The sequence below is a fragment of the Trachemys scripta genome, chromosome 24, assembly GCF_013100865.1.
Source record: "Trachemys scripta elegans isolate TJP31775 chromosome 24, CAS_Tse_1.0, whole genome shotgun sequence".
Classification (NCBI taxonomy): domain Eukaryota; kingdom Metazoa; phylum Chordata; order Testudines; family Emydidae; genus Trachemys; species Trachemys scripta.
Genome location: NC_048321.1, coordinates 13,421,541 through 13,447,904, shown reverse-complemented (window position 1 = coordinate 13,447,904; position 26,364 = coordinate 13,421,541). Strand labels below are relative to the sequence as shown.

At 49.2% G+C, this 26,364-nt stretch overlaps 3 protein-coding genes across 3 annotated transcripts in view; 1 reads left to right on the top strand and 2 right to left on the bottom strand.

Annotated features, from left to right (window-relative positions):
- The window catches only part of LOC117869580 (interferon-inducible GTPase 5-like), a 47,239-nt gene extending 39,401 nt beyond the window's left edge, over nt 1–7,838 (bottom strand). Inside the window, 3 exon segments of the mRNA XM_034756550.1 lie at nt 4,094–4,196; nt 6,057–6,330; nt 7,638–7,838. The gene's annotated coding sequence lies outside the window, so the exon portion shown is untranslated.
- Nucleotides 333–1,571, bottom strand: LOC117869890 (interferon-inducible GTPase 5-like). Its single transcript, XM_034756994.1, has one exon. The coding sequence runs from the start codon at nt 1,569–1,571 to the stop codon at nt 333–335; it is 1,239 nt and encodes a 412-aa protein (XP_034612885.1).
- Nucleotides 7,839–9,195: 1,357 nt separating the features above from the next.
- Nucleotides 9,196–20,985, top strand: LOC117869889. Its single transcript, XM_034756993.1, has 5 exons — nt 9,196–9,357; nt 10,970–11,098; nt 14,412–15,670; nt 16,379–16,429; nt 19,348–20,985. Exons 3-5 carry the CDS (start codon nt 14,412–14,414, stop codon nt 20,582–20,584), a joined length of 2,547 nt encoding a protein of 848 aa, XP_034612884.1. The 5' UTR covers nt 9,196–9,357; nt 10,970–11,098; the 3' UTR covers nt 20,585–20,985.
- The last annotated feature ends 5,379 nt before the right edge of the window (nt 20,986–26,364 follow it).

Below are 26,364 nucleotides of genomic sequence, written 5' to 3'. Positions count from 1 at the left end.
AAAACTGGAGAATGTCTTAAAAACTGTGTCAGGTATTATTACTAAATAACATAGAGCAAAGTTTTGTTACATGGTATTTGTTCTGAGTCTCCTTCAACTTTCCTTTCGGGGTGTTTAACAGAAATTGTGGGATCAGAGACCTTTACCTCAGTTTTACCCATTTCCCTACATTAGAAAAGAATACTTGTTTTTAAAACACACCAAACTCTGGAGATCTTTTTTGACAGTGTCTTTTTAGCACTGTATTTGAGAATGAAGGGTAATGTCACCTTCCTACCAGCTGGCTCTGATCTCCAGCTGCCATCAGGTATGTTGCTCTTTTGTGGCTGTTGTTAATCTGTTTTTTCTGCTCTCTCCAAAACCCTTTTCAGGACTCTCTGAGCATCTTCTGCAACTCGAGCCACAAAAGTACATAGCAATCTGCCCGTGACTCTGTAAGACGTCACTGCTGCTATCACAGTACCAATCCCTGGAATCATGCTGATGAAATACTTCACTATCATCATAACCTGCCCTGTAGCCTCTTCCAGAAGCTCAAAAGCCTGATCTCTTGATCTATCTTTGGCCAGCGGGAATTCTATCACAGTCTTCAGCTCACCAGACTTGCCCGTGGGCTTTTCAAGGGCTCTGAGGGAATAGTCGTCCAGGCCAAAGCTCTCACAGAACTCGGTCATGTTATCCACCAAGATGCCAACATCCCACCAAACAGAGAGAAATGGGAGAGGAATAGTAGCGATAGCGCCTGACTTAATGGCTTGCTTCCAGATCTGCTGCTCCACAGCCTCTTTCTTCCAATTTAAGGGTTGTTCAGAAATGCTGAGCAGGACATGAAAGATGGCGTGTCTCCTGTGAGTGTCAAGTTCATTCGAAAAGGTCTCCTGAAGTTGGGGAGCATCATACTTCTCAAAGTCCCATCTCGACACCAGAAAAACCTGTGGGGAAAGGATGCCTGCTTTTTGCAGGTTCGTGATGCAATCGTTTCTGATTGTCTGCAGGACTGTCTCCTCCTTGACCTTCGTTTTTCCTTTTCTTTCACTGTACAAGTCCATGTCCACCTTGGAGCGGACAAAGTAAAACTTCTTCCCCATCCTCTGTATCTCCTGGGCCAGGTTGGCATCCGACTCTCGGAACTGCTCTGCTGTGATAATGATGAAGAAATCATAACGAGCAAAATCCACCTTCTCCACATATGTGTTTGCTGGATAATTTGGCGTCCTGATCCCAGGCAGGTCCCACATTGTGACATTTGGGTGCTTGGGATGTGGATAAGGAGTTGGCTCCTTTGCTGAATCCATCACCTCGGTCTCAGCTGCACTTTCATCATCGTCAGCTAGGCTTCTGATGGCGTTGATGAAAGATGACTTGCCAGAGCCCTGTTCTCCGGTGATGGCAACATCGAGCTGGGTGTTTTTTAACAACGCATCAGATTTCTTCACCACTGTGATGGCTTCAGTGAGGTTTCCTGCATGGACAGCAGTCTGGAATTCTTCAGATTCCTCATGGGATAGGCCACTAAGGTGACAGCCCCATTCTAAAAATAAATCAGCCCAGAAAGTTCTTGTACCTGCCATTTTCCTGGGGAAAGAAACACCAATTCCAGCCATGATCAGTACTTTGTGCCCAGAGACAATTTATTAACCTGCACACAGTAAACATATAGAGATATCTCTTATTACTGCGCACAAAAACCCACTGAGTTGTAAGAAAAGGATCTTTCGTTACAAATTGCAAGAAGTTAAATAATCTAATAACTTCTCAGAGTGGCCAGCAGGGAAGGGTTCATTTCCACATAAACTGACTGGCAGTGCCCCAGTGTGACACTGTGGGGGGCTCTGCTGCAGGGTCTGTGTTCTGGGTGGCAGGAGAGGCCGTGTGCCCCTCAGTGCTGACCCCAGTCCCAGCCCAGCGCTGTGCAGCAGGGAGCAGGGGGAGGGGCACAGTCGGGTGTCATCTCCCCGCGGAGTCAATGCTGGTCGTGATGTCCCAGCATGGTGCTGGGGGGCGCTGTGCTGCACAGAACAAGGGGGGAGACAATCCCCGCGGAGTCAGAGCTGACCTGCGTGCACCAGCACGTTGTCAGGGAGAGCTCGTCTGCGGGGACAATCTCAGGGGTGCGGGGGAATGCAGCACTTTTAAGTTTCTGAAATAACAGGGGACAAAGAGTCCTGTGGCACATTATAGACTAACAGACGTATTGCTCCAATACATCTGTTAGTCTATAAGGTGCCACAGGACTCTTTGTCGCTTTTTACAGATCCAGACTAACACGGCTACCCCTCTGATACTTGAAATCTCTCCTCTGTCCAAAAAACTGAACCTGGTCTGACCCTGTGATTTCGAGTCTCAACTTAATTTCTTTGGTTCTGTGGGTCTGGACTTGGGGAATAGCATGGGAGAGACTTTTGTCCTCTCTCTTCTACCTTCAGCTGAATCCTGTGTCGAGGTCAGCTCTCATGCGGGGACGCCTGGAACGAATCCTCAATTAACATAAGAACAGCCAGACTGGGTCAGACCAAAGGTCCATCTAGCCCAGTGTCCTGTCTGCCGACAATAGCCAGTGCCAGGTGCCCCAGAGGGAATGAACAGAACAGATAATCACCAAGTGACCCATCCCCTGTCTAGCTGTGCCATCTTCTGGCAATCAGCACTTTATAGCTTAACACCAGCAGCCCCAGCTGACAAAAACACCTCTCATTCTCACTCCTGCCGCTGGGAAACAATGCAAATAGAAATGAGACTCTCCTTTCGGGGGTGGTATTCTGGGTTCAATAAAAGACCAGGAATCAGGGCTCCTACATTCCTTGCTGAGGCCTGGGAATGGTGCGGGCTCTGGTGGGTTACAGCAGGGCGGGCTGGGAGTTCGGTTCCCTGGTTTCTATTCCTGTCTCTGGGTCACAGCCAGTGCACTGGAACGGGGGCATGGGGCCATGGCCCTCCCACTTTTTACCGGCCGCAAGGGTGAGCGATGGGGGGAGAGGGGATGGAGAGGAGCGAGTGGGGGGCAGAGTTTTTGGGAAAGAGACGGTGTGAGGGCAGGGTTCATGGAGAAGAGGTGGCACTGGGGTGTGGTCTCGGGGGATGGGGCAGTGCAGGTTGGCGGCCCTGCGGGGAACAAGCGGCCTATGGGGCAGGGCCATGGGGAAGAGGAGCCTGGGGGGGCAGGGCCACGGTTCGGGTGCTAGTGGCCCTCCCACTTTTAGAGAGCTTCCGTGCGGGAGGGGCCTCAGGGCTGGGGTAAGGGGTCAGTGTGCAGGAGGGGGTGTGGGCACAGGAGGGGGCTCCGGGCTGAGGACTGGGGTTGAGGGTGCTGGCTCTGGGAGGGAGTTAGGTTGCAGGAGGGGGCTCAGTGTGAGGCAGGGTGTTGGGGTGCAGGAGGTAGTTTCGGGTGTGGGAGGTTTGAGGGGTGTGGGATCCAGTCGGGCGGGGCATACATCAGGCAGCTCCCGGTCGGCGGCGCAGCAGGGCTAAGGCGGGGTCCTTGCCTGCCCTGGCCCACTCCGCTTCTGGAAGCGGCCAGCACGTCCCTGCAGCCCCTGGGGGGAGCAGTGGGCTCTATGTGCTGCCCTTGCCTGCAGGCTCCACCCACGCAGCTCTCATTGGACATAGTTCCCAGCCAATGGGAGCTGCAGAGTCGGTGTTCGGGGCGGGGACAGCACACGGAGACCCCCTGCCCCCTGCCCCAGGGGCTGCAGGGACGTGCCAGTCACTTCCGGGAGTAGCGTGGAGCCAGGGCAGGCAGAGAACCTGCCTTAGCGCTGCTGTGCCACTGGACTTTCAGCGGCTGAAAATCTCCCGGTTTGGCTTCAGGAGCCTCCGGGAGATAGAGCCTGGTTCTGGGAGTCTACAGCGAAAATGGGAGGGTTGGCAACCCTAACCCCCACCCCCAGCCCCGATGCCTCCCCAGGGAAGAGAAGCACAAAGAGAACCCCCCATGTGTGGGGGTGGCCGGTCCCCAGGGGAATGCAGGGAACCCCCAAAGCTGCCAGTGACTAAAGCTAAAGGAAACCATTAGTGGTTCAAGCGCATCCAACCCCCAAGAGCAAGCGCCCCTCTCCTCTGGCAGCATCGTGGTGCAGCCGATCTAGGGACGAACCTTACGCAGCCCGTGCTGATGAACCGTCCTGTGTCCTCCTCTTTGCTGCTGGGGAAAAATCAGTTGCTGGGGGGAAAATCTCTCCTGGACTTTGCTTCAGAGGCTGAAATGAAGAGAAGGGTCTGACTTCTCTAACGATTAAAGTTTCCTGTTTTATCGAGGCAGGGGTCAGGGCTGAGCAAGGGGTGGAACAGGATTCGGTCCCACCCTTACTGGGAACAGATCCTCGATAAACCCTGTTCAGTTTTCCTTTTTTTTCCCTGTTCTCTATCCACAGCTGCAGCGTGAATCAGTCCATCCTCAGGCATTGCAGGTTCTCTTCTCTTCTCATCAGGGCAGCCCGGTATCCCCTTCCTCAGCCCTCTGCCAAGTAGAGCCTATACCTGAAACCCCAAACTCCCTGCCCCCAACCCCTGCCTGGTGCACAAAGAGACACATGGGGAATTGTTCCCCTTCTGTGTTTCTCCCCCCTTGGGAGATGTGCTGAGATCAGGCACTGGGCGGATTCTCCACCATGTTGTGTCGTCATTTACACCAGTGCAAAATGGGTCTAGAGCTGCTCTTCTGGATCACTGGAGCTGCACACCTGCTTCGCACAGGTGTGAATGAGTGTGCGAGGTGCAGGCAATGGAGAATCTTTCATCCCTCAAACAGCCCCGTCTAATTTACAAGGAGCTTTGGGACAGTCTCAGGAGCCAGTTTGGATCCTGTGTTCCTGGAAACTGAAAGTAACAGGCTGAGCTGCCCCTTTCCCAGAAATGGGAGGAAGCCGGGAAGCGGGGCTGGCTCTGAGCCACCGAACTGCAACCAAAATTCCTACAGCCCTTAACTCTTGCAAGGAAACACGGCGAGGGCCTGGCACGTGGAGCTGCTTAGCCGGCAGCCACCCGACAGCAGCTCGAAAGCTTGTCTCCCTCCCCCATGCAGGTTGATCCAATACAAGATATTAGCTCACCCACCGTGTCTCTCATAAGTGGGGGTGGTTTTGCTGTTGTGGGGAACTTTCCTGGCTTTTTCATGATCCCGATGGAATCGGACAGCAACAGGATCTGAGTGGTCGCTCCCTTCACCCGGAGGCCGGCCTGCCCTCGAGGGCTCCCCTTCCTCCCTCCTGTGCAGCAGAGTCCTCGTAACCCCCACAAGGCTGGGCCCGAGATCTCGGTGGGGGGGGGGGACTGAACCCCCAGTCTCACCATGGTCACTTAGGCCAGGGGCTTGGGTGTCCCCACCCTGGAGTGCTCCCTGCGCACCGGACACCTCCCTGACCACTTGATCCCTGCGTTACATTCAACTCAAATACAACTTATTAAATACCGACTGTAAGCAAAATAAGGGGAAAATGGTAAGGGTTAAAGGAACAAGTACCACCACCCTTTGGGCATGGGGACCCCCCAACCTGCTGTCTCTGGCATGTGAGGTAAGTTCACCGTCTGCTCCTCACATGTCCCAGGCCTGTCTCCCATGCCCTGGTTCGACCCTACTCTGGCGGTGCCACACGCCCTCAGCAGCTAGGGGACAGGACCCTTCTCCCCACCATCGGCCCCTGGCCTTTAGCATCATTTTCTTCCTTTGTCACCTTGTCCTATGTGAAAAAATGTAAAATGAAGTCAGCGAGAGTAGGGAAACCCCCCTTTCCCTCAGTTTTATCCCTCTGCCGGCCACGCCCGTGTGTTGTCTCGCCCAGACAATTCAACAAAAGAGTTTCCCGGAAAAGCCTACCCATAAAATCAGACAATAGGCCAGCTTCCCTCCTCCACCGCCTCCTTCGTCCCCCAGGCAGGGGAAGCACAAACAGAAGCCCCCATGTGTGGGACTGGCCGGCCCCCAGGGGAATGCAGGGGGACCCTAAAGCTGCCTGTGCCTAAAGCTATAGGAAGTTGTTAGCTTCAAGCATGTCCAACACCCAACAGCAAGCTCCCCTGTCCTCTGGCAGCATCATGGTGCAGCCGATCTGGGGACGTACCTTACGCAGCCTGTGCTGATGCACCGTCCTTTCTGGGTCTGGAGGGCCTGGTGGATCGGGGGACCAATCTTTGGTGCTGGAACAAAATCAGCTGTTGGGGGAAAAACTCCCCAGGACTTTGCTTCAGGGTCTGCTAGAATCTGGGAACTGGCGACAGGGGATGGATCATTTGATGATCACCTGTTCTGTTCATTCCCTCTGGGGCACCTGGCATTGGTCACTGTCGGAAGACAGGATGGACCTTCGGTCTGACCCAGTCTGGCCGTTCTTATGTCTGAAACGAAGAGAAGGGGCTGACTTTTCTCTACTGATTAAAGTGTGTCCTATTTTAGTGAGGCAGCGCTTAGGGCCAAGCAGAGAGTGGTTTCTTGTAGCCTGGGTTAGAACCCCGACCTCTCTGCCCCCAAACCCTGCCTATTGCACAAAGATTCATAGACTCATAGACTCATAGACTTTAAGGTCAGAAGGGACCATTATGATCATCTGGTCTGACCCCCTGCATGCTGCAGGCCATAAAACCGTCCCTACCCCTTCCCTGGACTCTGCTGTTGAAGTCCCCAATCCTGTTTTTAGTGACTTCAATCGGCAGAGACCCTCCTGCTAGAGGTCCCTGCCCCATGCTGCGGAGGAAGGCGAAAAACCTCCAGAGGCTCAGCCAATCTGCCCTGGAGGAAAATTCCTTCCCGACCCCAAATATGGGAAATTGTTCCCCTTCCAAGCTGTCTCCCCCTTTTGGAGATATACTGAGATCAGGCACTGGGCTGATTCTCCACCATGTTGTGTCATCATTTACACCAGTGCAAAATGGGTCTAGAGCTGCTCTTCTGGATCATGGTGTCGTACACCCGCTTTGCACTGGTGTGAACAAGTGTGCGAGGTGCAGGCAATGGAGAATCTTTCATTGCAAAAACACCCCGGTCTGATTCCCAGGGAGCTTTGGGACAGTCTCAGGAACCGAGTTGGATCCTGTTCTCCTGGAAAACGCAAGCAACCGGCTGAGCTGCCCCTTTCTCAGAAATCAGAGGAAGCCGGAAAGCGGGGCTGGCTCTGGGGACAGTCAGTCTCAGGGTCCTGATTTCTCTTTGGCCCTTCCCCTTGCTTCTGGTATCAGGAGAGGGACACCAAAAACAAACCTTATTAAGTTTCAGTGAGGGGCCAGGAGCCCCCTGACATTTACCATCATTTTCTTACTTTTCTCAGATTATCCCAGATGAAAAAAATGTAAAATAAAGTCCGAGATAGTGGGGGAAAACCCCCTTTCCCTCAGTTTTATCCCCCTGCTCTCCACGCCCATGTATTGGATCACTCAGACAACTCAACACAAGGGGTCACCAGAAAAGCCTCCCCATGCAATCAGACAATGGGCCGGATCCCCTCCCCCATGGCCCCCTTACTCCCCCAGGCAGGGGAAGCACAAACAGAAGCCCCCATGTGTGCGGGTGGCTGGTCCCCAAGGGGCCCCCAAAGCTGCCTGGGCCTAAAGCTAAAGGAAGCCGTTAGTGGTTCAAATGTGTCCAACCCCCAACAGCAAATTCCCCTGTCCTCTGGCAGCATCGTGGGGCAGCCGATCTGGGGACGTACCTTACACAGCCTGTGCTGAGGAACTGTCCTTGCTGGTCCTGGAGCCCCTGGTGGGTGGGTCCGGGGAACCAATCTTTGCTGCTGGAACAAAAACAGCTGTTGGGGGAAAATTCTTCTAGACTTTGCTTCAGGGGCTGAAACCAAGAGAAGGGACTGAATTTTCTCTCCTGATTACAGAGTTTCCTGTTTTAATGAGGCACGGGTCAGGGCTGAGCAGGGAAAGGTTTCATGTAGCCTGGGCTGGAACAGGATTCATCCCTCCCATTCTGGTAACAGATCCTAGATGAACCCTGTTCAGTTTCTGTTATTTTCCCCAAGTGTGACTGGCTGGTGAATGTAACGACAGTGTGAACCACCAGCTGTGGGAGAATCTGCTCTCCTTTTTTTGCAGCCCGCCTTGCCCTGGGCATTTTCCGTGTGCGCTTCCCCAGGCACCCCATGTCACACCCCAGAATACATATTTTTCTAAAGAATTAAAACTCTTTTTCACCTTTCCCAGTTGAAAAGTTGGGTTTTTTTTATGTTTGGAAAAGTCTTCCCTTCCCCCACCCACGCACGTGTTTGGAGACTTTGTAAACTCCCCCCCCACCACCACAACTTTTTCACTGTCCTCCTGGCCCAGCCCCTGGAACAACCAATTGCTCCCACCCTTGCGATCCCCCTTTGCTTTGAGCCATCCCAGCTCCCCCTATGCTCCTGCGTTAAAACTTCCTGTCCCCAGGCAACCCCTCACCCCCTGCACTCCTGTGATGAATTTGGGGGTCTCATTATTTTGTTTGTTATACCTTGGCAAGGTTGGGGGGGCCGGCTCCGTACCCCCAGAAGGAGCAGGGCCTCGGGAAGAAGGGGCAGGGCGGGGGCCAAGCCTCCCTCAGCCAGCCCTTCAGCACCGCTGGGCATGCGCCGCCCAGGGCTCCGGTGGTAATTTAAAGGGCCCGGGGCTCTGCCTGCTACCTTGGTAGCAGTGGCAGCGGCTTGGAGCGGGGCCCTTTTAAAGCCCTGGGGCCCCAGGCACCTGCCCCTTCGTCCCCACCTCGCTGTGCCTGTGCACAATAAAAGATTCTCCATTGCCTGCACATTGAACTGTTTCACACCAGTGCAAAGCAGGTGTACAACTCTAGTGATCCAGAAAAGCAGCATTCTGGACCCATTTTGCACTGGTGGAAATGACGACACAACATGGTGGAGAATCAGCCCAGTGCCTGATCTCAGCGCATCTCCAAAAGGGGGAGACAGCTTGGAAGGGGAACAATTTCACGTTTCTCTTTGTGCACCAGGCAGGGGTTGGGGGCAGGGAGTTCAGGGTTTCAGGTATATGCTTCATTTGGCAGAGGGCTGAGGAAGGGGTTACCAGGCTGCCTGGGGGAGAAGAGAAGAGGACCTGCAATGCCTGAGGACTGAATGATTCGCTCTGCAGCTGTGGATAGAGAAAGGAGAAAATAGCAGAAAAACAGAACAGGGTTAATCTAACATCTGTTCCCAGAATGGGAGGGACGAATTCTGTTCCACCCCAGGATACAGGAAACCTCTCCCTGCTCAACCCTGACCCGTGCTTCCTCACTAAAACTGAAAACTCTGTACTCATTAGAGAAAATTCCACCCCTTCTCCTTGTTTCAGCTCCTGAAGCAAAGTCCAGAAGAAGCAGCAAAGTTTGGTTCCCCCGACCCACCAGGGGCTCCAGGTCCAGGAAGGACGGTGCAACGGCACAGGCTGCGTAAGGTACGTCCCCAGATTGGCCACACCACGATGCTGCCAGAGGACGGGGAGATTGCCGTTGGGTGCTGGACGCACTTCAACCACAAACGGTTCTCTTTAGCTTTAGGCACAGGTAGCTTATGGGGTTCCTGCATTCCCTTGGGGACCAGCCACCCCTACACATGGGGGCTTCTGTTTGTGCGTCCCCTGCCTGGGGAGCAAGGGGCGGTGGGGGAGGGGTTGTGGCCCATTGTCTGATTTTATGGGGAGGCTTTTCTGGAGAGCCCTTGTGTTGAATTGTCTGTGCGATCTAACAACATGGGCGTGGAGAGCAGAGGGATAAAATTGAGGGAAAGTGGGTTTTTCCCACTGTCTCTGCCCTTTTTTTTTTTTACATTTTTTCACATGGGACAAGGACAAGACTGACAGACCCTGGGGCCAATGAGGAGAGGGCAACGCTCCAGGTCGGTGTGCTAGATAGGGCTGCAGGCCAATGAGGGAGTCAGGAGCCCACGGTCCAATGCTCTGTATGAGCTGGGGCTGCCTGAGCCAGGGCAGAGCTAAGGGGAGGGCAGCAGCACTGAGACAGAAGAGCTGGAGTTGGAGAGTTGGGGCAGCGCAGACCGGCCATGTGGATGGGTCCAAACTGCAGCTGAGAGCTGTGGGGCCAGAGTCAGGAGAGCAGAAGCCAGGAAAGTTCCCCACAATAGCAGGACCATTCTCCGCTTACATAACGTTTATGAGAGAGATGAGGTGGCTGAGCGAATATATTTATTGGCGACCAACTTCTGTTGGGGAGAGAGACAAGCTTTCGAGCTGCTGTCGGGTGGCTGCCGGCTGATCAGCTCCACGTGCCAGGCCCTCGCCTGTGTTTCCTTGCAAGAGTTAAGGGCTGTAGGAATTTTGTTTGCTGTTCGGTGGCTCAGAGCCAGCCCCGCTTTCCGGCTACCTCCCATTTCTGGGAAAGGGGCAGCTCAGCCTGTTGCTTTCGGTTTTCAGGGGCACAGGATGCAGATCGTTTCCTGAGCCTGTCACGAAGCTCCCTGGGAATCAGACGGGGCTGTTTGAGGGATGAAAGATTCTCCATTGCCTGCACCTCGCACACTCATTCACACCAGTGCAAAGCAGGTGTGCAGCTCTAGTGATCTAGAAGAGCAGCATTCTGGACTCATTTTGCACTGGTGTAAATGACGACACAACATGGTGGAGAATCCGCCCAGTGCCTGATCTCAGTATATCTCCCAAGGGGGCAGACAGATGGGAGGGGAACAATTTCCCATGTGTCTCTTTGTGCACCAGGCTGGGGTTGGGGGCAGAGAGTTCAGGGTTTCAGGTATAGGCTCTACTTGGCAAAGGGCCGGGGAAGGGGTTACTGGGCTGCCCTGGGGAGAAGAGAAGACAGCCTGCAATGGCTGAGGAAGGAATGATTCACACTGCAGCTGTGGGGAGAGAACGGGGAAAATATCAGAAAAACGGAACAGGGTTAATTTAAGATCTTTTCGCAATAGGGGAGGGACCGAATCCTGTTCCACCCCAGGCTACAAGAAATCTCTCCCTGCTCAGCCCTGACCCGTGCTCACTAAAACTGAAAACTCTTTAATCATTAGAGAAAATCCATCCCTTCTCTTCATTTCAGCCCCTGAAGCAAAGTCCTGGGGAGTTTCCCCCCGCAGTTGATTTTGTTCCAGCAGCAAAGATTGCCCTTCCCAGCCCACCAGGCCCGCCAGGACCAGGAAGGACGGTGCATTAGCACAGGCTGTGTAAGGTACGTCCCCAGATCGGCTGCACCACGATGCTGCCACAGGACAGGGGAGCTTGCTGTTGGGTGCTGGACGCACTTCAACCACTAACGGCTTCCTTTAGCTTTAGGCACAGGCAGCTTTGGGAGCCCCCCTACATTCCCTTGGGGACCAGCCACCCCCACACACGGGTGGTTTTGTTTGTGCTTCCCCTGCCTGGGGAGCAAGGGATGATAGGGGAGGGGTTGTGGCCCATTGTCTGATGTTATGGTGTGACGGAATAGGGAGTATTAACCTGGTAATGTTGCATGGGAGTTTTACTGGTACTGTCTGCATTGGTGCTGGATGGTGGTGGGATATCAGAGTGTGACTTCATTTGAATGATGATACATGGGTGTGGGGTTGGGACCAGGTGACACCTTCTGCCCAGGAAACTGGACAAAGGCTGGAGGAGGAGCCAGGGGGTGTGGCTGGGTGAGATGGCTGGAGGGGGTTTCAATTTGGAGCTGGCTGGGGAAACGAAGGGAGAGCCAGTACCGGGGTCTGGGCTCCCTGCCCCCCAAGATGGACCGGACTGAGGGGCCCTGGTTTCTGTATCTACAAGCTCTGTTTTGGGGCTGTGTTCCTGTCGTCTAATAAACCTTCTGTTTTACTGGCTGGCTGAGAGTTTTGGTGAATCGCAGGAAGTGGGGGGTGCAGGGCCCTGAGTCCCCCACACTCCATGACATATGGATAGGCTTTTGGGGGGCACGCTTTTGTTGAATTGTCTGAGTGATCCAACACATGAGTATGGCAGGCAGAGGGATAAAAATGATGGAAAGTGGGGATTTCCCTACTCTCTCTGACTTTTTTTTTAAACATTTTGTCACCTGGGAAAATGTGACAAAAATAAGAAAATGATGCTTAAATTTATGATAGAGACGAGGTGGGTGAGGAAACATCTTTCATTGGACCAACTTCTGCTGGTAAAAGAAACAAACTTTTAAGCTCCTCAGAGCTCTTTCTTCAAGTCTGGGAAAGGGGCTCCATGCCACAGCTAAATGCAAGGTAGAACACATGTTGGTTGTAAGAGACCATTCAAGGTGAAGTGGCCATTTAACACGTCTTTAGGCATAGGACAAAAAAGTAGCGTTAATGGGTTGTGGATTAGAACATAAGACTGGCCATACTGGGCTAGACCAATGGCCCGTCTAGCCCAGTATCCTGTCTTCTGGTCATGTTTGGTGCCAGATGTTTCAGGAGGAATGAATAAAACTGGGCAATTATCAAGTGACCCTCCGCTGTCATCCAGTCCCAGCTTCCGGCAGTCAGAGCTCCTACCCTCATGATTCACTATTACTCCAAGCCATCCCTTGTCTCCCATTCTTCTGCCCCCGACCTCCCAAGCCCACACAAGGGAGCGCCCCCATCCTCTGCTTGCATCTGTGTGGTAAATGAATATTACACTTGTTGTGAAAAGAGGAAAAGACAGGACCAAGTATGCAACCCTTCCCTCACTTGACTCCTGAATGTCACCCATTGAGCACCACAGTACTTGGCATGTGTGTTGGTCCCATCTTGGCTGGAAATGGAGATTGAATTGCCCAGTGGGTTACACATACAGTTAGCAAATATTTTAAAGGCACTTGATTGTCTGATTGCCTTTGATTATTGATAGTAATTGAAATCTTGATGGGCCAGATATAAAAATCAAAGGACAGATCATATTTCTGTTCACTGTTATTGTATTAAAGGATTTGGCGACTTTTTCTAAAATGTCCAATGGAGAATTGAGGGACTCACTAGTTTCATGGCTGGCTTGGAAGGGAATGAGGGCTCCAGTAGGGTGTTCTACTGCCCAAAGAAGTCTTCTCATTGGCTCAGAAAAGGGGTGGAGCTAAAGCAGGATTTCCTGTTTTGTCAAATAGACCTGAAATTGGCCAGCGAAGCTCCACAAGAGGGCAGTACTAGTGAGGGTCAAGGGTGTTGCAGTGCTCCAGGTGTAACTTGTACCAAGTTCTATCCATAACATACACCTGAGCTCTCCCTGTCAGAAATGTACATCTGTCCTTCCCTGGTGCACACATCTCCCTCCTGAATGTAGCACATGCTAGAGGTGAAGAGATCAGAGATGCACTTTGCAAACTCTGTGTCAGTGGAGGAGAATCTAGTCCTGGTTCTGTAGGTTACAAAAATGAGCTGATGGTTTTATGTTCCCTGTAAAAAACAAAACAAAAACAAAACAAACCACTAGAGCTGGTGGAAAATTTCCCAACAGAACAGTTTTCCATTGGATAATGCTGATTGGACAAAATCAAAACTTTGTGGAGATATATCAACTTAGTTGAAATATCTGATCAAAAAAGGATCAAGACATTTTGGTTTGATAAGGTCAAAGCACTTCATTTCAATGTTATTTACATTTGTATACATTATATTAAGTATTTTAAAGTTACGAGTTTAACCACCGCCCTTCAAAGGTAACTGTAAGAGATCATTAAACACATGTTGCCTCCCAAAACAAAGGGCTGAGTCAGCTTGGGAATTTATGAGCTGGGTGGAGGGACTTGGCTCAGTATTGTTTTGGCTAAGGGCTGGTCTACACTACAGTTAGGTCGACCTAGCTATGATGCTCAAGGGTGTGAAAAATTCACTGCCCTGAGAGACATAGTTAAACAAACCTATGCCCTGGTGTAGACTCTGCTAGGTCAATAGACGAATTCTTCCATCAACCGAGTTCCCCCCTTTCGGAAAGGTGGATTTACTACTGTGATGGAAGGACCCCTTCTGTAGCTGAAGCTGTGTCACTGTAGCATTTCTATTGTAGGCATACTGTAAGAGCATGTACACATGTGAGAGAGAGAGAAGCACAAGACACAGAGAGACAGCCAGAGCCTGGAAGTGTCCTGGGGTCCTGGGAAAAGCCTAGAGAAAGTTTTTTGAATCAAGAGTGCTGGATGAAAAGAATTTGGACTTATGAGCAAGGATGCTATCAATTTCTCCTCCTAATAGAAACACCCAGGGCCCTAAACTTTAACTAGATAGGTCAAAAGGGGTATCTAAAAAAAATAATTAATAATTATATCGTCTATTATTTTTATATTACAATTAATAGTTGAAATGAAGCACTTTATCAAAATAAGGTCATTTCAATAAAGCCCTGTGGATATTTTCACAACTAATTGTTTTGGAATTTTTGTTACACGGGAAATTTCAAAATTTGAACTTTTTGTTCTGATTTGGGACAAATAGAAATTTTGAAATGTCGGAATTTCCTGCCAAATGGAAATTCTGAGTTTTGACCAACTCTAGCGAACGCTGAATGAAATTTCCCTTTTTCCTTTTCCTTCTCTGGGCCAGATGACATCTTTCAAATCTCTCATGGAGTCCATGGAGTCTCTCTCTGCACTCATGAAGGATGTGGATATAGAGTTAGACCCAAAGGCATTGTTCAATGCAGCTATACAAGTATATGAGAAATTCATGCATCTCTTCAAAGATGGAAGCCCTGAGGTAGCTGCTTTGAAAGCTCAGGAGGCACTGGAGTCATTTGAAAATACGATGCTCAACATTGCTGTTACAGGAGAGACGGGTGCAGGGAAATCATCCTTCATCAATGCCATCCGGGGACTGGAGACTGAGGACAAAATGGCTGCCCCAACTGGTGTGACAGAAATGACAACAGAGCCAACTGCTTATCCACATCCTACCTACCCTAACGTGACCCTGTGGGATTTGCCAGGGATTGGGGCAATGGCTTTTCGGCCGGAAAGGTACCTCCAACAGGTGAAATTCAGTCGCTATGACTTCTTTATCATCATCGCCTCAGAGCGGTTCCGTTCCAGCCATGCCGCCCTGGCCCGGGAGATCCAAAAAATGGAGAAGAAGTTCTATTTTGTGCGCTGCAAAGTGGATGAAGATTTGGCCAATGAAAGAAGGGCTCACCCCAAAATTTACAGTCAGGACAGTGTCTTACAGAGGATCAGGGAGAACTCCGAGAAACATCTGAGACACCAAGGGGCGTCCAACCCACAGGTCTTTCTTCTCTCCAACTGGGAGTTCGACCAGTATGATTTTCGCCTACTGGTGGATACGCTGGAGAAGGACCTCCCCAGTCTACAGAGACTTGTGTTTCTGCTCAGCTTGCCCAACCTCTCTCCTAAAATCATAGAGAAGAAGAAAGCTGCCCTGAAGAAGCATTTATGGAAAATATCCCTGGTGTCAGCTTGTATCAATGCTGTTCCCCTTGAGAGAGTCTCTCTCGCGTGTGACATTGGAATCCTGCTGGTCTCCATGATTGCCTTCTACAAGCGATTTGGCCTTGATGGTGACTCCCTGGCTAAGCTTGCCAGGCAGGCTGCAAAGCCCGTCACAGAGCTCAAGGCTGTTATCCTATCGCCGCAGGTGGAAGAACTCACCAGGGACTTCTTACTGAAGAAATGTGTCAGTGTTGGGTGCGGCATCGCCAGGTTATTTGAACGTCACTTTAAGCTGGTATCAGTGTTTAGCACCGTAGCTGTAGCAGCGTTGTCTTTCACTACCACATATTCCATACTGTCAAGCTTCCTGGATCAAGTTGCTGAAGATGCAAAGAGAATTCGCAAGAAAGCCCTGGAATAAGAAGGGACAACTTCAAGATAACCACAACATAATCCACAGACCTGTCACTGTAGGGAAGGCAGATACCCTGAGGGTGTCTATTGTATAGATAAAGAGACAGAAGGCAGGATTTTCCTTTTTTGTGTGTTTTATATGGCAAACAAAGAGGAAAATCCTGACTCTGCTTTCTGGAGGGCTCTGTTGGGCTTTATATTTGATCCAAAATTATTGTCGTATACTGTTCAACATGTGAGACTTAATGGAAAGAGAGCCCGCACAAAGCGGACCATGGACGAAATCTGTGGAATGGTTTGGCCTCTTATGGTATTGTTTGGCCTATTCTCCTCATTCTCCCAGCTGGGAGCTCAGTTAAGGCTACATGTGAGTTGCTGAATTGCTTGAGCAAGAGGACATGACTAACTAACTAATGGCGGTGTGAAAAAGCCAGACCCTGGAGTAATGTAGTTAATCTGACATAAGCCCTGGTATAGACAATGTGGAAGCAGAGAACAGCATTAGGTTGATGGAAGGATTCTTGTCTCTACAGCTGTGCTACGGTAGCAGTGTAAGTGGAGACATAGCCTAAATGTGACCTTGGACAGGTCACTTAATTTCTCTGTGCCTCGGTTTACCCAATGCAAAATGTGGAGAAGAATCCTTCCTTTGTGTTGTCTATTTAGCCTGTAAACTGTTAGAGACAGAGACTGTCTTTTGCTAATTTTGTCCAGTACCCTGCACACTGGGGCCCATGATCTTGGTTGGGGCCTCTATGAGCTTCTGTAATAAAGATGATGATAATTACATTAAAAAAAACCTTCATTAAATCTTCCTTGCCTCACAGGGCTGAGGATCAATCCATGAAAGACCCACAATAAAGGAAACAAAATTCGCGCAGGAAATTTAAAATTTGGTGAGATTCTTTTTGTCAAAGCAAACAGATCTTTCTAGACACTTTATTTATGATGTTAATAATTTTCAACAATGCAATTGTGAGGCCACCAAATTTGTGTGGCACATCGAAGCTTCTGGACTAGAATGAGTGTCCTCCCTCCTCAGAGATGTCAGTGTGAATTTGGAGTCACTGGGTGTGGTAGTTCCTGGTTTTCACTCGAGTAACTGAGTTCAAAATATGGCATTTAGGCCTTCATTTGAAGACATGGACACTGCCTGACCTTGAATGCCTTAATTTTTGGGTACCTAGCTTGAGAGTTCTTCGAGGAACTTGATTTTCAGAGGCTATGAGCCACTCCACACTTCTGAAAAACAGGCACTAAAAACAAGGCAGTCAAGATCAGAGACCCACTAGAATATTTATGCCTTAAGAGCCAGTTTTTAAAAAGATTCAGATCCCACTGAGAACAGTGGAGAGGCCCTGCCTTTGCCCTATTGAGAGTGGAACTGGTCAAAAAAGGTAAATTGTCTCCCAGGTAATTCCAATATTTCAGCATTTGCTGACTCAGGATGAAAAGTTGAAATACTGGAGAGATTTGCAGAATGAAAAAATGTGGCTAGGAAATGTCAAAACATTTTGGAGAAATTCAACAGTAATCTGCGTCCTCCTGAGCTGCACAGTGCATCATGGGAGTCCCATGACTGTGGTGCATCATGGGAGTCCCATGACTGTGGTGCATCATGGGAAAGGTAGTCTGGATGGGGAGTTTAGCTAGTAAGGGGAAATGGGGGGAATGAAGAAACTGAACTACAGCTCTCAGTCATGACTGCTCAGGCAGAAATGCAAAATTTAATAGTGAAACATTTAATTTAGATTTTTCCCAACACGTTTTTTTTAAAAATTAACATTTTTCCATGAAAAAGAAATGCTTTGATGGAAAATTTCTGACCATCTCCAACTGCAAGCTGGTCCATAGTGATGCTTTTTGAAAATCTAGCCTCTAATATGGAAGGGAAAAAATATGATTAAAACTGGGATAACTCAAACCAGCCTGTGAAAAACACGCGCAGAAAAATCTCTTCCAAGCTCTTAGAGAATCAGCTGATGAAATATTCATTTTCTTGCTTCAGAAATGATGCATAATATTGAAATAATAAAAAAAACACCTTTATTTCTTCACAAGTTACTTTCTTCACCACAGAGTTCTGAGGCATGACTTGGGGCTGGTCCCCACTTAGTCCGGACTTCGGACTAAGGTACGCAAATTCGAAGTACCTTAGTCCGGACTTACCGCGGTCCAGACGCGGCCGGAAGTCTCCCCCCGTCGACGCCGCGTACTCCTCTCGGCGAGCTGGAGTACCGGCGCCGACTGTGAGCACTTCCGGGATCGATCCCAGAACATCGATGGCGTGCCGCCGGACCAGCCGGTAAGTGAAGACTAGGCCTGGTTCTCATTTCCCTTTCCCCCCTCTGCCCCCCCATCTTGAGTGCTGATTGTAACACTGACAGACCAGCTTAGGTCAGAACAATCGACCAATTGAGTTGTGTGTGAATATCAACAAAGTGTGAAATGTTTAAGTATGTGTGCACAACAATTCACTTGTGTTAGTTTAGTTCAAAGGGAATGTTAATGGCATTGTCTTCAAACTTATCTAGAAACCTATTGATTGCTATCACATTACATTATGTATGACCCTGTAATTAAATAACCCCAGATCAAAGTGTGTGTATATTCAGGTGTTAGAACTTCATGAATACTAATGAATGATACTTGCATTGTTTTCACTTATCTATCCCTATTATAATGTAATGGCAGGCAATTGTATACAAATTTTTAAACCTGTAAAAAAAATTAAACCCATATATCACTGTAACTGAATTACCTGTGTATGCAAAGGAAGTAGAATGTTAACTTCAAAGCCACAGTCATTGAGTTCAACAATGGAAGTTCACAACTCATTCTGCAGCTGCTACTCATCAAAACTCATGTGGGTGAAGACATTGTTCAGATTTTCTTCTGGGAGCAGGATCTATAAATATTGGTTTGAGGGAATGATCCTGCATCTCTGGACTGTTCGAACACTCACAAGGAAGCACTCCAGATGCAGGACAGAGATCACCAAAATCATTTTGGGTACCCTGAGAGACTTATGCAAAACTAGCAGATTACTACATCTCTGCTGTCATTTTGGATTTACAATCTTAGACTCACCTGTTAATGTAATTTACCTGCTTTAACCTCTCAATAATGTTCATTTCTTTTCTTAGCTAATAAACTTTTAGTTTACTAGAGAAATTGGCTGCCAATGTTGTGTTTGGTGTGAGATCGAGAGTATCCTTTGGGGTCGGGAGTAACCTAATGTGATGTGATATTTGGGATAAAGGACCATTATCACAAAGTCCAGTTTGACTGGTAAGATTGGCTGGAGAGTCTCAGAGAGTCTCAGGGGACTGTCTGTGGCTCCATGGTACAACTGCTATAGTGATCCAGGAGTTCACATTTATTACGGGCTTGGTGAAATCTAATGATAGAATATAGGACCAGTTTGGGGTGTCTGCCCTGTTTTCTGACAGTCTGACCTGAGATTGGCACTCTCAGTGGTGAGTCACTTCAGACGGTGTGACACTGATAATCAAACATTACTCTTGAACCATTTTCTCTCTACTGACATTATAATAGCATTATGAAGAAGCAGGAACAATTCTGGACTCATGAAGTTCTTGGTAATGGCAATTTCTGTTTTCCAGCTTGCCTTCCCCTTTTCTTTCTACACTGACTGACATCCTTCTTTTTTTTCCCCCCAGAAAGATGGCGTTAGCAAGAGGTGCTTTGGATGATAGATTTCAGGATACGGATTTTAATCTCTCCACTGTTCCCAAAGAGGATCTCGAAAAGCTAATGGCCGCTGTTGAAAGAGGGAATATTTCAGAAATGGTTTCTAAAGTGCAGGAATCCCTAGAGCAGTTGGAAAATGTGAAACTCAACATCGCCATCACGGGGGAGTCGGGATGTGGGAAATCGTCCTTCATCAATGCCATGCGGGGTCTGGATGATGATGACGAATACGCAGCCAAGGTTGATGTGACAGAAACAACAATGGAACCAACTCCTTATCCTCATCCCAAACACCAAAATGTTACCCTGTGGGACCTTCCGGGAATTGGGACGCCGAGTTTCCGGCCTGACAGCTACCTCCAGCAGGTCAATTTTGCCTACTACGATTTCTTCATTATCATTGCTTCCGAGCGGTTCAAATCCACACACGCTGTCCTGGCCCAGGAGATCCAAAGGATGGGAAAGAAATTTTACTTTGTGCGCTCCAAGGTGGATGTAGACTTGTATAATGAAAAAAGAAGGAAAAACTTCAGTGAGGAGACCACCCTGAAGAAAATCAGAGACGATTGCATGACGAAGTTGCAGGGAGCAGGGGTGACCTCACCGCAGGTTTTCCTTGTCTCCAGATGCGAATTTGGCAAGTACGATTCTCCTCGACTGCAGGAAACTCTGGCAGATGAGCTAGACTCTCACAAGAGGCACGTTTTCCTTCTTTCCCTGCCCAGTATTTCCAGACCCATCCTGGAAAGGAAGAAGAAAGCCCTGCTGAGTCAGATCTGGAAACAAGGCCTGGTGTCCTGCTTCCTTTCTCTACTTCCTATTCCAGGTCTTTCTTTTGCTTATAATGTTTGTCTACTGAGGCGCTGCATGGCAAGTTACCGCAAGAACATTGGCTTGGATGATGACTCCCTGGTTAACCTTTCCAAGATGGTTGGGAAGCCCATTGCAGACTTGAAGGCAGTGATAAAGTCTCCGCTAGAAGAAGAAATGTCAACCCATTTTATTGAATGTCTTCTGGGCAAGGCTGAAAAACATTACATGACGTTAACTGAGCACATCTTCCCTGAGATATTTCAATTCGGTATCCATATAAAATTAAGGTCTTTTCCAGTCACATGCGTCATACTGAAGCACATTCTAAATGTTGTTGCTGAAGATGCCCAAAGGGTCCTGACCAAAGCTTTGGAGGCAGAAGAGAAAAATTAAATGTAACAGCATCAAAATTTCAGTACTGCCCAAGCAAAGAGATCAGATGCCAAAGGCCCCAATACACTGGAGAGAAGGCAGCATCTCAAACCTGATACCACTATGGAAAAAGTATTGGATACGAGGCACATGCAATGTGTGTGCATTCTCTGATTAAAGCATTCATGCTTTCTGTTCAAGCAGCAGGAACATAGGAATACATATAGGACCCGATTGTCAGTCATACAGGACCACTGGGTCCATCTGCTCCTGTATCCCATATAAGCAGGGATGCAAATTGAGTGTTGCTAAACACAAACATACCAGGAGGGGGGCTTCTGCTTTCTTACACTGTGCTCTGTTTTCTATTTCCTTCTTTGTGGCTTCTCCTCTTGATTAACAAGGGGAGTGGCAGGTGCTCTCTCCCCTCACCTCTACTCACAGCATCAACAATGTATGAAAGACAAAGGAAACATCCTTGAACTGGGGGAGAGGTCCTGCCTGAGGGAACTCAGCCAGCCTGCTGTATGCACATGCTGAGAGAGACCTTCTTGCTTTAAATTCACTTAGCTCATTAAGTTTGGTATTAGTCTATGTTTTACCTTTTATTTCTTTGTAACCAATTCTGACTTTTATACCCCCATTACTTGTAGTCACTTAAAATCTTTCTTTCTGTAGTTAATAAACTTGTTGTGCTGTTTTATCTACACCAGTGTGTTTGGACTGAAGTGTTTGGGAACCTTCACTTGAGATAACAAGATGTGTGAATATAGTTTCAGATTATTGAAATGACAGACATTTGTGTTGTCCAGGAAGATGCTGGGCAATATAAGATGGACATTACTGGGATAAAACAGGGGTGGGAGCTTGCTGGTGTCGCCCTGCAGTGTTCGCTGTGAGTGGCTGGCTTTAGCATTCAGACAGTATAGCTGGGAGTAATTTACCTGCTGGAGGTCATGTGTGAGCAGACCAGAAATGGCTGTTCTCACAGCAAAGCAGTGTAAAAGGCATTCCAGGTTAGAGAATTGAGGGGACACAGCAGTCCAGGTTATACCCTGGGGAATGTCACAATGCCTGTACTGCAATAAAACACCCGTGGCTGACCCGTGTCAACTGTCTTGGGCTGCGCAGTTATCAATTTTCACTGTAGATGTTCAGGCTCTGGCTGAAGCCCAAGGGTCCCAGAGCTCCAGCCCGAGCCCAAACATAGCCCCCCAGTCCGAGCCACACGACCCCAGGTCAGATGACACAGGGCAGCCCCAGGTGTTTTATTCCAGTGTAGACATAATCTAAATGAGAGCAGACTCTTGTTGTTAATGTTGTCATTAGCGGCTGTAGCATAACACATACTCAGGAGGAGGGCAGGGGTAAAAAGGAACACTGGTCTTTAATTAAACTGGTGCAGAACTCAGTGTGAACATCCTTGTCTTGGTTTGAAAGTAGCTAGTTTCAGTTGAGTTTAAACCAATTCCCAGCTGATTTTCAACTAACCAGAATTAGCCACTTCTACATCAGCATAATACTGTTCACACAAGGGTATGTCCTCATTTATTTAGATTCATTTTAACAGATTTCATTAAACTAGTGTAAAGTTGTATGTATTCGTATATTATAAATCCAGAAGAAACCATTGTGATCATCCAGTCTGACCTCCTGGATAACCCAGACCATGGGACTTCCCTGAATTAATTCCTGTTTGAACCAGGGCAGATCTTTTAGCAAAACATCCCCTCTTGATTTAAAAATTGCCAGTGATGGGAACTCCACCATGACCCTTCGTAAATTGTTCCAATGGTTAATTACTCACTGTTAAAAACATGCCCCTTATTTCCTGTCTGAATTTGTCTCGTAGCTTCAATGATCAGCCATCGGATCTTGTTAGACCTTTGTCTGCTAGACTGAAGAGCCCATTGTCTAGTTTTTGTAGACAAGCTCTTCCTTTTGCCCAACTTTGTCTTGTTCTAAAAGTAGGTTTCTCTCTCCTTCCTCACATTTTTTTAACCTTTCCATTGGGAAAAGAGAAGGGAATATTAAAATATAAGAAAAAATGAACAGGCAAATATCAGAAATAGAAAACCAAACTCTTGTGAGTTTCCAAACACCAAAAATTCAGAAATGTTCATTGAATATCTAAAATAAATTTTTAATTTTGAAATTTCCTGATGACAAGAGGAAAAAATGCATCTGAATTGATATTTCCCCATGAAAAAGAGGGGCAGAGCAGGAGGGGAGGTGTAAGGCAAGAGAGAGAACATAAGAATGGCCACCCTGAGTAGCACCCTGGCACCCCCATATTCACCACTATCACTGGCCCGTTAAAGAGAATCCACTATCCCAGGAACTGGATACAATGGACACGCAGGTAGGCAATGGAGACTGCTTGACTAATGGGGGCAGACCGTCATGTCACAAGCATAGAACTTTTCAGCCAGCTGGAAGAAAGTATAAAAGAGGGGAAGTGACATCATGACTTGGCTTCACTCCTCCCACAACTCAATACCTGGAAACACGTCTGGAGGACAAAGACTCTGAACTGGGGAGGGAGGTCTTGGCCTGGAGGAGAGTCCCAGCCTGCATTTAGAAGTTTTGAGACCTGTTAGTACCATCTGTCGGGGTGCGACACAGCTTGATTCAAAGCCTGTTTAGTTTAGAGAACTCAGATTGTGGATTTATTTGATTTCTTGGGTAACCAACTGGGATCTCTATGCTTGCTACTTATAATCAGCTAACATCTCTCTATTAATAAACCTGTTTTATATCCTACCTAAACAGTATGTTTGATTGAAGTGCGTGCGGTGTCTCAGCTAAGGTTACAAAGGCTGGTGTGTGTCCTCTCCACATCGAGAGAGGAGCAGCCTGGGTAATGAACTGACGCTGGCCAGGCTTCTGACCAGGGCAAGAGGGCACAGCTCTGGGGTGCAGGGCTGGGGGGAATTGGCTGGAGCCTCCCCATTGTTGGTTCATGAGTGGCTGGGAGATCATTCATGTAACTCAGTTGGATATTCCTGGGTATGGCTGTGTAATGCAGCATCTGTCAGAGGTCTGTAGCTTGTCACAGCATCACCATGTCAGAGGGCTGGTGGGACAGGGGGCTCAGCGGTCCCACAGTTCAGGTGGCACCCTGAGAACCCTTCCACACTGAGTCAAACCAATGGTCCATCTAGTCCAGTGTCCTGTGTCTGACACTGGCCAATGCCAGGTGTTTCAGAGGGAGTGAGCAGAACAGGGCAATTATCCAGTGATCCATCCCCTGTCATCCACTCCTAGCTTCTGGCAGTCATAGGTGTAGGGACACCTGGAGCATGGGGTTGTGTCCCTGACCACCCTGCTAATAGCCATGGATGGACCTATCCTCTATCACCTTTTATAACCTACCTAAGTAGTTATGCTCTGCACCCGGGAGGTGATTCACCGATTGCCTCGACCAGAGGAGGCAGAACTAAGCTGTGTAAGGAGCAGAGAGCGCTGGGCTGGAGGGGAGACCCCGCTCCCTGGGAAAGGCCTGGAGGAAGGGCCGGTCGCTGGGGTTGGCTGAGGTGAGAAAACAGAGCTACAGGAACAGGTGCAGCTCCTGGGGCACGGCCTTAGAGAGGAGAGGACAAGGGCCTGTGAAGACCAGGGAAGGAGGTAGAAGCCCAGGATGGGCAGAAGGCTGGTTTAGGTGGTACTTGGTCTGGGAAATGCTGGGGGTGGGGTGTCAATACCCTGACAAGGGAGAGGGGCTGAACTCTAGATTCAAGCCCCTGGAGGGGTGAAAGAAGCTTTTTGTTCAGAACTGAGCCCAGGCAGGGCAAAGGACCTTGTTTTTGTTTACAGCTGGACTCTGGAAGAGGGGTTGGGCTGTTGTGTGACTTGGCCACAGAATACCCAACGAGGCAGCCCAGAGAAGGGACCAGCTGAGACTGACCATCGCGGCCGAGGAAATGGCAATGTCCCCTGCAATGCCACGGCTGGGCAGGAGGGAACAGCCTAGAGACAACATCCACAGGAACATGCAGAGAGGCGGCTGGTTCGAATGGAGTCACGTCCACCAGGATGGAAACGATGAGAGCAGCTTCCCGTGAAACCCCAGAACCAGGCTCCCCCAGAGCCCAAGCAGAGATGTTTAGTGCACGAAAGAGACTCAGGGGGCCAGTGTCTTCCCTGCAACATCCTCACTGAGCTCTTCACCCCAGGGTGGGCTGGATTGCATCTCCCCACACAGGTCGTGAGACTTTCTCCCCCCTCCCTCCCAGCGCTTGCACTGTGAAACAGCTGATTCGTGGGGCAGGGAGGGAGGGGGGAGGAGGGAGAACACGGCACGCTGGGGAAGAGGCGGGGCCAGGGCGGGGATTTGGGGAAGGGATCCAATAGGGACAGGGAGGGGACGGAGTTAGGGCGGGGACTTTGGGGATGGGGTTGGAATGCGGGCGGGGCCAGGGGCGGGGAAAGGGTGGAGTCGGGGTGGGGAAAGGGGTGGGGGGCACGGGCACCCACCGGCGCCGGAGAAAGTTGACGCCTATGTGAGAGGGGTCCAGGGGAAGCAGCTGGGGGGATCCCAGGGCTCAGTGGGGGGAAGTGTCTTCTTCCTAAAAGATCTGCTCCAGTTCAAACAGGAATTAATTCGGACAGTTCTATGTCCCATGCTATACAAGAGCTCAGACTAGAGGATCACATTCTGGCTTCAGAAGAACATGAGAGCAGCCAGGCTGGATCAGATCAAGGGTCCATCTTTCCCCTCCCCCCGCTATAACCACTAGACGATAGTCTCCTCTCTGTGGAACCCAGGAGTCCTGATTCCCGGCTACCCTCCTGCTGTAACTGCTAGACCCAACTGGCCTCTCAGAGCTGGAACCTAGAAATCCTGACCCCTGGTCCCCAACGCTCTAGTCCACTGACCCCACTGCCCTCACTACAGAAGTAACCCAGGGGACCCAATTCCCAGAACCCTCCTTCCCCCCTCCCCACCAGAGGCGCCGAAATTCTAATATGCCGGGGGGTGCTCAACCCTCGGCTCTGCCCCAGGCCCTGCCCCCACTCCACCCCTTCTTGGATTTTGCTGCACAAACACAGGATAAAAATTTGGTCCCTGCCTCGAAGAGCCGTGACAATCTGAGTATAAGATAAGCGATGACGGATGGAGACAGACAGAAGAGCCCAAGGAAACGATAAGACGATATCGGTCAGCATTAGCGCTGGGTGTAATGTTTTGCCCAAAGTGTTCTTTGTCGACAAATGCAGATTCAGTTTGACTGAAACAATTAACGAACGCACGTGGATTTCAGNCAGGATGGCAAAGGAGAGTGTGAAGACAGAGTGAAGGGGGATAAGCGGGTAGCTTTGCAGGTGTGTCCAGAGGCCAGTTTCTCTAGACACAGGAGAAACAAACAACGGCGGCCAGTTTCCATGTTCAGAAACAGCCACGCTGTCTTATGTTACAGGTAAGTTATGTAATTGTGTCTATTATGGACAGATTCCAGTAATTTCTAGCATGCAGCCGGTTATTTCTGGTTGGATGCTGACATCTCAAGCACTTTCTCTTTTGCCAAAGCTGATAATCTGCACCACTGAACCGTTTCTGTTTTGCTGGGGATGACAAACCAGTTTGAAGCTCTCCCTCCACAGGCAGTGATCTGTAACATGACAGACACTCAGCAGGTCTTGTGTTCCGAGCGTTAACTGCTAACACCGCATTGCCAGCCGAGGGCCACAATTTAAATGTGTGAGGGCTGCATGTTTGACTTGCCCTGTTAAAGTATAATTAAATCAACACTGATTTTTAAACATTTCCTAGAATATCCAGGCTTTTTACACCACCTCAC